Source organism: Liolophura sinensis, chromosome 1 (genome assembly GCF_032854445.1).
Source record: "Liolophura sinensis isolate JHLJ2023 chromosome 1, CUHK_Ljap_v2, whole genome shotgun sequence".
Classification (NCBI taxonomy): domain Eukaryota; kingdom Metazoa; phylum Mollusca; class Polyplacophora; order Chitonida; family Chitonidae; genus Liolophura; species Liolophura sinensis.
The window spans coordinates 2,036,108-2,050,608 of NC_088295.1; the positions used below are offsets into that span (position 1 = coordinate 2,036,108).

Here is a 14,501-nt window from a genome sequence, read left to right on the forward strand (position 1 = left end):
ACTAGCTGCAATTAGTCAGAACACAGCTATAACGGAGATGTGTACTGGTAGTCCTCATCCGGCACCATCCGGCAAACAGAACCTAACACGCAAGTCTGTCAGAGCGCGTCCTCCTTTATCTTCAGCCACACACACATACATTTACATTAATGGACATTCTGTACTCCGTCCGCCGTATAGTAATAGAGGATTGTGTGCAGATATAATCCTGGACATAACTGTAATTGGTGAGTGTATACGTCACCTATTATATCACCTATTTTACCAGGTTCACATGGGTTCAAGGGAAGCATGGTATTGTAAATATATACAGCCACAGTAATTGAGACATGTCAATAGGGTAGTGTTAAGCTATAGGCCTACCATATTCTTACAATTAACTGCCGATCGCTGATAATTCGACAATTCACCTCGAAGTCGGGACACCTGGGATCAAACCCGGGTCGAGACATACCAAAGACTTTAAAAATGGCACTTGCTGCTGCCTCGCTTGGCGTTCAGCATTGAGAGGTTAGAGCAAGGAAACAGGACAGGTTGGTGCGGTGTCAGTATAATGTGACTGGGTGAGGTGTCATGTCTTGTGTCTTCGGCATGATATTTCAGTGGCGGCAGCACCTTGGCCACAAGAAGACACAATATACAGTTTTTAGACAAACGCGTCCAAATTTCACCTTCGAGTATCAAAACAAACTAAGCCCTGTAGAGAGAATTTAAATTATGACTCAAGTCTGAAACGGCTTTGTGAAATCAGGAACACAAAGGTTATTTAATTCCGCGTGAAGATGCATTTTTTCGGACTATCAAAGTGATTTGCAGCAAAAAGTGAGAATTTCTGCCCGGTTTCATCCCACCATAATGCTGGCCGCCCTCCTTTAAGTATATTCTTGAGTATGGCGTAAAACACCAATCAAATAAATAAATAAATGATTAGGTGTGTGTACATATACCAGTACTGTGTACTTGCTCTAGCCTCTCAGTAATGAGTGCCAAGCGAGACAGCAACAAGTAGCATCTTTAAAGCCTTTGGTATGACTCAACCTGGTACAGTTTTATAGTATGCCATATAATGAATGAAGTCCAAGAAGTCCGTTATTCGGAAATTTTATGAATCCAAACGAAGCAGTGGAGAGTCCCCGTTCGATAGCAGATCTCCGCGCAGCGTATATTTATCTCTATTAGCCCAGTTTTAACAGCTTTGCGCGGAGAGGACACAACAAATACACGTGTCCGACGATGACAGCTCGTCCAACTTCGCCGCTCCGTTTTCTGTCTCTCTGTTGGCCACCGCGGTTTGGACCTGATCTGCCACGAAGGCTTCCAATTCTACGGCACGTACACTTTTCATTCATTGTGTCGAAGACATCACCGAAGAATCTGAAAGGCCGGAAGCCAAGTTCGCAGCAGTGGCTTCAGCGACAGCTGACCGATCCTTACGTGAAGCAGGCCAGGTTTGAAAGTTACCGTTGCCGCAGTGCCTTCAAACTGTTGGAAATCCAGGAAAAGCACAAATTATTGGCGCCGGGTATGACGGTCATAGACTGCGGGGCGGCCCCGGGCTCGTGGTCACAAGTCGCTGTCAAGCATGTCAATTCCCTTGGCCAAGGTACATACAAGGCGCTAGCAAGAAAATCCTGTCTATTAATTTAAGGAAATGTTGGCTGATACAAAAAGGGCCGTAAAATGTGCATGGTTAGAGAAATTGACTATAGAAAGAATAACAAGACAGCTTTCAGTTATCCTTTGTTTTATTTACTAAGTCGTGCCCACGGGATATGTGTTAGGTTATAAAGATCTCGAGAGCGCGAGATAATTGATCACTATAACTACCGGCACGCAGTTATGTCGTCTGGATGAGATCTTTGTTGATTTGTGCACACGACATACTTTTATAGCCAATTTCATGGCTAGATAGGCCTGTAAGTAGGCTCATCACAATGACCCAGGAGCCTCTCACCAGGGCATGCTCATGCTGGCTTCCTCACAGCCTTGGCTGGGGGCTAGAGAGTTCGCCTTGTATGTGGGAAGCCTAGCTGGGATCAAATCCAAGTTAAGTCCTTACCAAGACTTCCATGTAAGTGATCACTCTTCGTACAATTACACAGGTTCCCAGGTTTTACAAGTGCGCATACTCTTCTGGATGGTGTCTGTGTAGTAGCTACATGTGACTGGATGGCACGGGTTGGATGGTGTGTGTGTAGTAGCTACATGTGACTGGATGGCACAACATGGCTGGGTTGGATGGTGTCTGTGTATTAGCTACATGTGACTGGATGGCACATCATGTCTGGGTTGGATGGTGTTTGTGTAGTAGCTACATGTGACTGGATGGCACATCATGTCTGGGTTGGATAGTGTCTGTGTAGTAGCTACATGTGACTGGATGGCACATCATGTCTGGGTTCGATGGTGTCTGTGTAGTAGCTACACGTGACTGGATGGCACATCATGGCTGGGTTGGATGGTGCCTGTGTAGTAGCTACATGTGACTGGATGGCACGGGTTGGATGGTGTCTGTGTAGTAGCTACACGTGACTGGATGGCACGGGTTGGATGGTGTTTGTGTAGTAGCTACACGTGACTGGATGGCACATCATGTCTGAGTTGGATGGTGTGTGTGTAGTAGCTACATGTGACTGGATGGCACATCATGTCTGGGTTGGATGGTGTTTGTGTAGTAGCTACATTTGACTGGATAGCACATCATGTCTGAGTTGGATGGTATTTGTGTAGTAGCTACATGTGACTGGATAGCACATCATGTCTGAGTTGGATGGTATTTGTGTAGTAGCTACATGTGACTGGATAGCACATCATGTCTGAGTTGGATGGTGTTTGTGTAGTAGCTACATGTGACTGGATGGCACATCATGTCTGAGTTGGATGGTGTTTGTGTAGTAGCTACATGTGACTGGATGGCACATCATGTCTGGGTTGGATGGTGTCTGTGTAGTAGCTACATGTGAATGGATAGCACATCATGTCTGAGTTGGATGGTGTGTGTGTAGTAGCTACATGTGACTGGATGGCACATCATGTCTGAGTTGGATGGTGTTTGTGTAGTAGCTACATGTGACTGGATGGCACATCATGGCTGGGTTGGATGGTGTTTGTGTAGTAGCTACATGTGACTGGATGGCACATCATGTCTGGGTTGGATGGTGTCTGTGTAGTAGCTACATGTGACTGGATGGCACATCATGTCTGGGTTGGATGGTGTTTGTGTAGTAGCTGCATGTGACTGGATGGCACATCATGTCTGAGTTGGATGGTGTTTGTGTAGTAGCTACATGTGACTGGATGGCACATCATGGCTGGGTTGGATGGTGTTTGTGTAGTAGCTACATGTGACTGGATGGCACATCATGTCTGAGTTGGATAGTGTCTGTGTAGTAGCTACATGTGACTGGATGGCACATCATGTCTGGGTTCGATGGTGTCTGTGTAGTAGCTACATGTGACTGGATGGCACATCATGTCTGAGTTGGATGGTGTTTGTGTAGTAGCTACATGTGACTGGATAGCACATCATGGCTGGGTTGGATGGTGTTTGTGTAGTAGCTACATGTGACTGGATGGCATAGGTTGGATGGTGTTTGTGTAGTAGCTACATGTGACTGGATGGCATGGGTTGGATGGTGTTTGTGTAGTAGCTACATGTGACTGGATGGCATGGGTTGGATGGTGTTTGTGTAGTAGCTACATGTGACTGGATGGCACATCATGGCTGAGTTGGATGGTGTGTGTGTAGTAGCTACATGTGACTGGATGGCACATCATGTCTGAGTTGGATGGTGTTTGTGTAGTAGCTACATGTGACTGGATGGCACATCATGGCTGGGTTGGATGGTGTCTGTGTAGTAGCTACATGTGACTGGATGGCACATCATGGCTGGGTTGGATGGTGTCTGTGTAGTAGCTACATGTGACTGGATGGCACATCATGGCTGGGTTGGATGGTGTCTGTGTAGTAGCTACATGTGACTGGATGGCACATCATGTCTGGGTTGGATGGTGTTTGTGTAGTAGCTACATGTGACTGGATGGCACATCATGTCTGAGTTGGATGGTGTTTGTGTAGTAGCTACATGTGACTGGATGGCACATCATGGCTGGGTTGGATGGTGTTTGTGTAGTAGCTACATGTGACTGGATGGCACATCATGGCTGGGTTGGATGGTGCCTGTGTAGTAGCTACATGTGACTGGATGGCACATCATGGCTGGGTTGGCTGGTGTTTGTGTAGTAGCTACATGTGACTGGATGGCATGGGTTGGATGGTGTCTGTGTAGTAGCTACATGTGACTGGATGGCACATCATGGCTGGGTTGGATGGTGTTTGTGTAGTAGCTACATGTGACTGGATGGCACATCATGGCTGTGTTGGCTGGTGTTTGTGTAGTAGCTACATGTGACTGGATGGCACGGGTTGGATGGTGTGTGTGTAGTAGCTACATGTGACTGGATGGCACATCATGGCTGGGTTGGATGGTGTTTGTGTAGTAGCTACATGTGACTGGATGGCACATCATGGCTGGGTTGGCTGGTGTTTGTGTAGTAACTACATGTGTCTGGATGGCACATCATGTCTGGGTTGGATGGTGCCTGTGTAGTAGCTACATGTGACTGGATAGCACGGGTTGGATGGTGTCTGTGTAGTAGCTACATGTGACTGGATGGCATGGGTTGGATGGTGTTTGTGTAGTAGCTACACGTGACTGGATGGCACATCATGTCTGAGTTGGATGGTGTGTGTGTAGTAGCTACATGTGACTGGATGGCACATCATGTCTGGGTTGGATGGTGTTTGTGTAGTAGCTACATTTGACTGGATAGCACATCATGTCTGAGTTGGATGGCATTTGTGTAGTAGCTACATGTGACTGGATAGCACATCATGTCTGAGTTGGATGGTGTTTGTGTAGTAGCTACATGTGACTGGATGGCACATCATGTCTGAGTTGGATGGTGTTTGTGTAGTAGCTACATGTGACTGGATGGCACATCATGTCTGGGTTGGATAGTGTCTGTGTAGTAGCTACATGTGACTGGATAGCACATCATGTCTGAGTTGGATGGTGTTTGTGTAGTAGCTACATGTGACTGGATAGCACATCATGTCTGAGTTGGATGGTGTTTGTGTAGTAGCTACATGTGACTGGATGGCACATCGTGTCTGAGTTGAATGGTGTTTGTGTAGTAGCTACATGTGACTGGATGGCACATCATGTCTGGGTTGGATAGTGTCTGTGTAGTAGCTACATGTGACTGGATGGCACATCATGTCTGAGTTGGATGGTGTTTGTGTAGTAGCTACATGTGACTGGATGGCACATCATGTCTGAGTTGGATGGTGTTTGTGTAGTAGCTACATGTGACTGGATGGCACATCATGTCTGAGTTGGATGGTGTTTGTGTAGTAGCTACATGTGACTGGATGGCACATCATGGCTGGGTTGGCTGGTGTTTGTGTAGTAGCTACATGTGACTGGATGGCACATCATGTCTGGGTTGGATGGTGTTTGTGTAGTAGCTACATGTGACTGGATGGCACATCATGTCTGGGTTGGATGGTGTTTGTGTAGTAGCTACATGTGACTGGATGGCACATCATGTCTGAGTTGGATGGTGTTTGTGTAGTAGCTACATGTGACTGGATGGCACATCATGGCTGGGTTGGATGGTGTTTGTGTAGTAGCTACATGTGACTGGATGGCACATCATGTCTGAGTTGGATAGTGTCTGTGTAGTAGCTACATGTGACTGGATGGCACATCATGTCTGGGTTCGATGGTGTCTGTGTAGTAGCTACATGTGACTGGATGGCACATCATGTCTGAGTTGGATGGTGTTTGTGTAGTAGCTACATGTGACTGGATGGCACATCATGGCTGGGTTGGATGGTGTTTGTGTAGTAGCTACATGTGACTGGATGGCATAGGTTGGATGGTGTTTGTGTAGTAGCTACATGTGACTGGATGGCATGGGTTGGATGGTGTTTGTGTAGTAGCTACATGTGACTGGATGGCACATCATGTCTGAGTTGGATAGTGTCTGTGTAGTAGCTACATGTGACTGGATGGCACATCATGTCTGGGTTCGATGGTGTCTGTGTAGTAGCTACATGTGACTGGATGGCACATCATGTCTGAGTTGGATGGTGTTTGTGTAGTAGCTACATGTGACTGGATGGCACATCATGGCTGGGTTGGATGGTGTTTGTGTAGTAGCTACATGTGACTGGATGGCATAGGTTGGATGGTGTTTGTGTAGTAGCTACATGTGACTGGATGGCATGGGTTGGATGGTGTTTGTGTAGTAGCTACATGTGACTGGATGGCATGGGTTGGATGGTGTTTGTGTAGTAGCTACATGTGACTGGATGGCACATCATGGCTGAGTTGGATGGTGTTTGTGTAGTAGCTACATGTGACTGGATGGCACATCATGTCTGAGTTGGATGGTGTTTGTGTAGTAGCTACATGTGACTGGATGGCACATCATGGCTGGGTTGGATGGTGTCTGTGTAGTAGCTACATGTGACTGGATGGCACATCATGTCTGGGTTGGATGGTGTCTGTGTAGTAGCTACATGTGACTGGATGGCACATCATGTCTGGGTTGGATGGTGTCTGTGTAGTAGCTACATGTGACTGGATGGCACATCATGTCTGGGTTGGATGGTGTTTGTGTAGTAGCTACATGTGACTGGATGGCACATCATGTCTGAGTTGGATGGTGTTTGTGTAGTAGCTACATGTGACTGGATGGCACATCATGGCTGGGTTGGATGGTGTTTGTGTAGTAGCTACATGTGACTGGATGGCACATCATGGCTGGGTTGGATGGTGTTTGTGTAGTAGCTACATGTGACTGGATGGCACATCATGGCTGGGTTGGCTGGTGTTTGTGTAGTAGCTACATGTGACTGGATGGCACGGGTTGGATGGTGTCTGTGTAGTAGCTACATGTGACTGGATGGCACATCATGGCTGGGTTGGATGGTGTTTGTGTAGTAGCTACATGTGACTGGATGGCACATCATGGCTGTGTTGGCTGGTGTTTGTGTAGTAGCTACATGTGACTGGATGGCACGGGTTGGATGGTGTGTGTGTAGTAGCTACATGTGACTGGATGGCACATCATGGCTGGGTTGGATGGTGTTTGTGTAGTAGCTACATGTGACTGGATGGCACATCATGGCTGGGTTGGCTGGTGTTTGTGTAGTAGCTACATGTGTCTGGATGGCACGGGTTGGATGGTGTGTGTTTGTAGTAGCTACATGTGACTGGATGGCACATCATGGCTGGGTTGGCTGGTGTTTGTGTAGTAGCTACATGTGACTGGATGGCACATCATGTCTGGGTTGGATGGTGCCTGTGTAGTAGCTACAAGTGACTGGATGGCACATGGGTTGGATGGTGTTTGTGTAGTAGCTACATGTGACTGGATGGCACATCATGTCTGAGTTGGATGGTGTTTGTGTAGTAGCTACATGTGACTGGATAGCACATCATGTCTGAGTTGGATGGTATTTGTGTAGTAGCTACATGTGACTGGATGGCACATCATGTCTGAGTTGGATGGTGTTTGTGTAGTAGCTACATGTGACTGGATGGCACATCATGTCTGAGTTGGATGGTATTTGTGTAGTAGCTACATGTGACTGGATGGCACATCATGTCTGAGTTGGTTGGTGTTTGTGTAATAGCTACATGTGACTGGATAGCACATCATATCTGAGTTGGATGGTATTTGTGTAGTAGCTACATGTGACTGGATGGCACATCATGGCTGGGTTGGATGGTGTTTGTGTAGTAGCTACATGTGACTGGATGGCACATCATGGCTGGGTTGGATGGTGTTTGTGTAGTAGCTACATGTGACTGGATGGCACATCATGGCTGGGTTGACAATAGGACTGGCCCTGCAGCTATACAAAGCCACCATGAGGATATAACACAAAATACAAATTTAATGTTGAAACCAAGTTAAACCCCCCAAGTAAACAAACATATGTTTATTGTTACAGCCCAGAAATATATTGTTTCTCAGTAGGTCTTTTATTACGCTTTTATTCTTACTGTTTTGCACCTATTTATGAGTGTAATATAATTTGAAACACGTTATATTAATGCCATGCCATAAACAGTAAAAGAAAATTGACTTAATCTGGGCATTTCCTGGTGCAGTGATCCAGATAAATTACTAGCCCCTGATTGCACTAGATTTGTAGACACCTGTAATTTCCATTTTACTATAGAGAAGTTTAAGTACTGTGATGTTGACCAAATTTGGTTTCTGTTTCAGACAAATCAGCATTGCAGGGGTTCGTCATCAGTGTGGATCTACAGTACATGGTACCCGTGCCAGGGGCTACCATTCTCTCCGACAGAGACTTCACTTCAGCAAAATGTCAAAAAGAAATACTAAACCATTTGAGGGGTCAGCTAGCAGATGTAGTCCTCAGTGACATGGCGCCCAATGCCACAGGTGTCAAAAGCCTAGATCATGACATCATCATCAAGTTGTGCATGTCAGTGACAGACTTTTCCAGGGTTGTTTTAAAAGATAGTGGTTCATTGTTGTGCAAACTCTGGCAGGGTCAGGACCAGAGGCAGCTTGTGGACAGGATGGCTGCCAGGTTTGGACAGGTGAAGGTAGTCAAGCCACTGGCCAGCAGGAAGGACTCTGCAGAAGTGTTTGTTCTTGCCAAGGATTTCAAGAGAGACAAAGAAGATGAGACATAAGTTAACACTTATTGAGTTAACCTTACCAGTACATGGACTCACCTGTCAGTGTCTTGTTACGGCATACAAGGTCATTTACCCTAAGTAATCAATTTCTTCCAAGATTCTGACAGTTCTGTTGATTTTAGAATGGTGTTTTGAGGTTTATGTGGAATGTGGTATGATATTCTACTAAAAAGTTTCAGCACCAAAACTACTATTTTTAGACATTTATTTGCAAAATTTTAGGTCATTTAGGGTCATTTATGTCCATTGTCCTCATTTGTACTCTGGACATTTTAGGATTTTGTTTTCTCCTCAGAAACAGGAGACCCAAGTACAGATTTCAGTGCAACTCAGTATATACCAATCACACTGTTTGTGTACGGATATTTGCTGAACACATATTCCACTTCATTTCACCTAACGAAACTCAAGTGAAAGTTTGTGCTTGAACTGTTCAAACGTTGTTCTCCAAGGTGCTACAGCCCCTGTTTATTTTTGTTGTAAGATAGACTAATATGACTGCCCTCAAACTCAAGTCACATACATATGCCCTGTAATGTAATGTAAAAGAACAGTAACATGTACATGTAAGTAATGTTGAACCTAAAGAACATCTCACAGTACACCTTGAGAACATTTCACAGTGCGCCTTGAGAACATTTCACAGTACACCTTGAGAACATTTCACAGTACGCCTTGAGAACATTTCACTGTATACCTTGAGAACATTTCACAGTACGCCTTGAGAACATTTCACTGTACACCTTGAGAACATTTCACAGAACGCCTTGAGAACATTTCACTGTACACCTTGAGAACATTTCACGGTACGCCTTGAGAACATTTCACTGTACACCTTGAGAACATTTCGCAGTACATCTTGAGAACATTTCACTGTACACCTTGAGAACATTTCACAGTCCGCCTTGAGAACATTTCACTGTACACCTTGAGAACATTTCACGGTACACATTGAGAACATTTCACTGTACACCTTGAGAACATTTCACTGTACACCTTGAGAACATTTATGTATGTGGTTGAACACCGTACTCGAGAAACTTTCACTTATATGGTGGCTGTGAGTTTTAGGGGTGCAGGAAACTGGACTACCAAAGGTAAACATACAGACCTTTGCCCACACTATTGATGAACACTATCGGTGAATGCAAGAGTCCCCAGAAATTCCATTGACCACTTTATATTGTCAGAAAGGACCCACGCACTATGTGACAGGAAAATCTAACAATTCCCATGCCAGGATTGAACCTGAACCTTAGGTGCGCCAGTGGAAGGGACAGGTGCGCCAGTGGTAGGGACAGGTGGCAGTGGAAGGGACAGGTGGCAGTGGAAGGGACAGGTGCGCCAGTGGAAGGGACAGGTGCGCCAGTGGAAGGGACAGGTGGCAGTGGAAGGGACAGGTGGCAGTGGAAAGGTTAGGTGCCAGTGGAAGGGACAGGTGCCAGTGGAAGGGACAGGTGCGCCAGTGGAAGGGACAGGTGCGCCAGTGGAAGGGACAGGTGGCAGTGGAAAGAACAGGTGGCAGTGGAAAGGACAGGTGGCAGTGGAAAGGTTAGGTGCCAGTGGAAGGGACAGGTGCCAGTGGAAGGGACAGGTGCGCCAGTGGAAGGGACAGGTGCCAGTGGAAGGGACAGGTGCGCCAGTGGAAGGGACAGGTGGCAGTGGAAAGGACAGGTGCCAGTGGAAAGGACAGGTGCCAGTGGAAGGGACAGGTGCCAGTGGAAGGGACAGGTGCGCCAGTGGAACGGACAGGTGCCAGTGGAACGGACAGGTGCACTATTTTACTGAGACCACCATAATGCTGGCTGCCGGCGTATAAGTGAAATGTTCTTGAATATGGCATAAAACACCAATCAAATAAATAAATTAATAAATTCTACTGAGCCACTTGTCCAAGAGAAACTACACCCTGGTTGTGTACAGGTGAAGCTGTTAATAATTGACTAGTAATTTTACATCCATGTGATCAGGTACTTGGTAATGTTCAACATTTCCCTCCAATTCTGTTTCCTTTAAACATTTGCTGTGATATCACCCTATTGTCTACGCAGTTGATTATTTTTCAAGAATCCACACTTGTGAGTTTGTGCTTTGAGTGGTGATGGGTGACCACTTGTACCACCTGAGTGGGCCTTTGACTGGTATACGGTAGAGATGATTCGAACTCATGAACGCAAGGCTTCAAAACATTCCAGTATCTCATTGAGCTATCCGGGAAGACCATACAACCTTCCCTTTTGAGACGAATTTAAACGTTGGTTGTGACGTCAGTCCTTTCTCTGACTGATCATAAGAATGTTCTATATGAAGGGTCCATTCGTTTCCGATCAGTGTGAAATTCAGTTTCTGACAGTTGTGTTCTTCACCTTCATTTCAAATACACCAAATGTTTCCCGTTTGAGACAAGGCAGTGTGGTGTCGTCAGTTTTCTTATGCACAAATGAGTTTATACGAAGGTGAACGAGTGGGTCTAATTTGTGGCATTCTGATTGCGAACAGTTTGGATATCTTGAGGCCTGATTATGTCAATGTTACAGAAATTGTGTAATCTACTATCAAACTTCCCCAGGTTATATGCAAGCTTCAATCAATTCAGATTTATATTCCAGCATAAATAATCATAGACTGAGCCACTGTCCATTATCTTTCACACCCATGTATGCTCATGTAGTGACCTATATAGAGCAGAACCAACTGGACTCCCATTGGCTAAAAGCTATAAAGCTGTTGCATTCTTGAAAAAGAATCGATAGTTGTTACATTACTACAAACACATTTAAGTAGGAGACACAACTCGCAACAGTCAATCCTTGCAAAAGAATCGACGCCGTGCTTCTCGCCTTGTCGATTCTTTTTAAAGAATCAACTGTTACTCATCATTTCTTCAATACATAAAGCTGACCAGTGACATTATGATCATGGATATCATGCCTTCAAATGATCATGGATACCATGCCTTCAAATGATCATGGATATCATGCCTTCAAATGATCATGGATACCATGCCTTCAAATGATCATGGATATCATGCCTTCAAATGATCATGGATATCATGCCTTCAAATGATCATGGATATCATGCCTTCAAATGATCATGGATACCATGCCTTCAAATGATCATGGATATCATGCCTTCAAATGATTATGGATACCATGCCTTCAAATGATCATGGATATCATGCCTTCAAATGATCATGGATACCATGCCTTCAAATGATCATGGATACCATGCCTTCAAATGATCATGGATATCATGCCTTCAAATGATCATGGATATCATGCCTTCAAACACCAATCAAATAACAAATTTCAAAAAACGTGTGAGTAGAAATGCACATTTGTTACACACATTTTGTGCAAGAAACCCCCCCCAAAACAGGACATGATAAACATAAAAATATAAACTTTATTAATAATAAGTCTTAAAATAATATCAGGAGCATAGAAGACCGCTTTTGCACCTTCTCTGTTAAAATATGCCAGTGAATGTCTTTTTACAGTTATGGTGAATAGAGCTATGAGTTCCGGGCTCTTCCACCGTTATACAACAATTGACCCAAGTACATGTAGATCACATTACTACAACAGCTTTCATATGGTGATGAAAATAAACTTACGTGAAATGTAAAATGTGAAATATAAAACAGGTAGAAATACTCCTAAAATTGAACTATGCTCAAAAAGAAAAATGTATCACTGAACTTCAAACCCAGCTAAAACAAAGCTAAAGACATGAAATTACTTGTAAGTTTAGTACAAGTGTTTCCATTCTAACAACTTCATAAAATACTTTGCTGCAGTTGTTTCAGTTATATTAAAACCAAGATATCAGAAGATAGTATTATGTAAAAACACACTGCTACATAGTACAGTTGGCAATTTTTAACAAATTATTGCTGGGAAAGAAAAATAAGTCACACTAATATTATTCAACTTGTTGATAAATTGGTTCAATTAAAAAAAACAACAACTATAATTTCAAACATAAAACAAAAACTGAAAATAGATATTGTAAGGCTTACAACACTATATCTGCCAAAGACATAATAAATGATAAAATCCTGATCCGTCCAGAAACACTGAAAAAGTCTGCTCACACATCTAACTCAAAATCTTGCACAATAAATACCAAGGGATGCGTACAATTCTCTGAACAAAATTTCACTCGAAAAAGTCAACCTGCACAAAATTAATAAACTAAAAAGAGACTAGTCAGAATATATTACCAACTCTAGCACAATAAATAAACTAACACATAGACACCAAAAAATGAAAGCGAGAACCAAGAATTAGCCTCATACATGATTGTATGTGAATGCTGTCGTATCAAATGCTTGAGGTATTTACTTTTTTAGAAAAGAAAAATGTCATAAACTAACATGAACTGTGCTAAACCTTTAGCATTGATGGTGAGATAATCATATATAAAGAAAATATATATTAAATCTTTAATCTCTCAAACTGCAGATGCTTGGGAAATGAATGTCTCAAATATAGATCAGGAAGAAAGACGAACATCATAACAGGAAACATACGTGTAAGTTCTAGGTAACAAATGTAGGTTCTCCAAAATATCCTTATGGAATAGAAATTCAAACTGACTTGAGACATAGATCCATCAGGTAAAACAAACATACTTAACAGTGGAAGAAACATATTCCAAAACAAAACATGAGTATTTACATTGAGAAAGGATATAGACATATCTATATCTGCCAATCTACAACAACATTCTAACATCACTTATACAAACATGCCCTTCAAGTAAAATGAATAGCACCAATGCAATGCCCACAGTGACTGTACTGTAAATGTACTGTAAAAGATCATATGGAAAAAGTATACTTTGTTATAAGATGTTTCTAGGCTTCAGTACCAATCATCCAGCAGGCAAAAATCACAAGGTTTCTGAGCATTGACCATCACTGTACATGGAATGTTAATATTTATGCGTCTGAGCGCCACAATGTTAATGAGGAGTGAACAGGGCTTTCTATGTCACACATGGACATTGCCTCTCATTTTAAATGGTCTGCTACACATTGTGACAGATGTACAGTAATCTAAAATAGGGAACTCCACTCGTAACATCCTAACCATCCCTATCCTGATACACAGGTAATGTGTATGTACATGGTGTGTAAATGGAACAACAGATAAATGACAGACAGGATTAAAAGATGAAAGTGGAAGATTTAAGTTTGTACTTGGACGATAGACCAAAACACAGTTTACCACTTTTCGTGTTCATGGTTTTGAGTACGAAAACGTATTTTATTTAGAAAATTTGACACTGTAAATGCACGTTGCACCACTTGCTACTCTGAGTTGAAGTGCATTTTGTCTAACCTTTTCTAACTGATGGGGTTACAAAAAGATTATGTATGTAACCAAGCCAGATCGGTTATGTCATTTGATTTTTTACAGGAAGAGACACCATGCAAGGCCAATGTTGAAAAAATAATGCCTGATATAAATGGCATCATGAACAAAATGTTACAAGCCAGAATGCGAGGTCTTTTTTTGAGGATGGAAAGATGCATCATACTAAAAGGTTTGGCAAGATGTACGAGGGCTTTACAGTGAGTACTTGGAATGAGGGATGTGTACTGCTCCCTGAAAAGTGGGGTTGGATGAGGAGTGGGGCTCACTTTCACATATGAACCATATTTCAAGTTACACAGGAGATCAGACCTGAGTGTCATATCTGTATGTATGATATATTTTAGGGGTCCCGCTATACTTTAGA

General features: G+C 43.4%; 1 protein-coding gene across 1 annotated transcript; it reads left to right on the forward strand.

The window, feature by feature from the left end:
- The first annotated feature begins 1,431 nt into the window (after window positions 1–1,431).
- On the forward strand, window positions 1,432–10,105 carry LOC135461358 (rRNA methyltransferase 2, mitochondrial-like). Its single transcript, XM_064738400.1, has 2 exons — window positions 1,432–1,603; window positions 8,308–10,105. Exons 1-2 carry the CDS (start codon window positions 1,525–1,527, stop codon window positions 8,745–8,747), a joined length of 519 nt encoding a protein of 172 aa, XP_064594470.1. The 5' UTR covers window positions 1,432–1,524; the 3' UTR covers window positions 8,748–10,105.
- The last annotated feature ends 4,396 nt before the right edge of the window (window positions 10,106–14,501 follow it).

Bases quoted from the DNA above. Each gene is read 5' to 3' on its own strand.
- LOC135461358 (XM_064738400.1), top strand. From the start codon at position 1,525: ATGACGGTCATAGACTGCGGGGCGGCCCCGGGCTCGTGGTCACAAGTC. The intron at 1,604-8,307 runs GTACATACAAGG...TTTCTGTTTCAG, and splicing joins TGTCAATTCCCTTGGCCAAG to ACAAATCAGCATTGCAGGGG.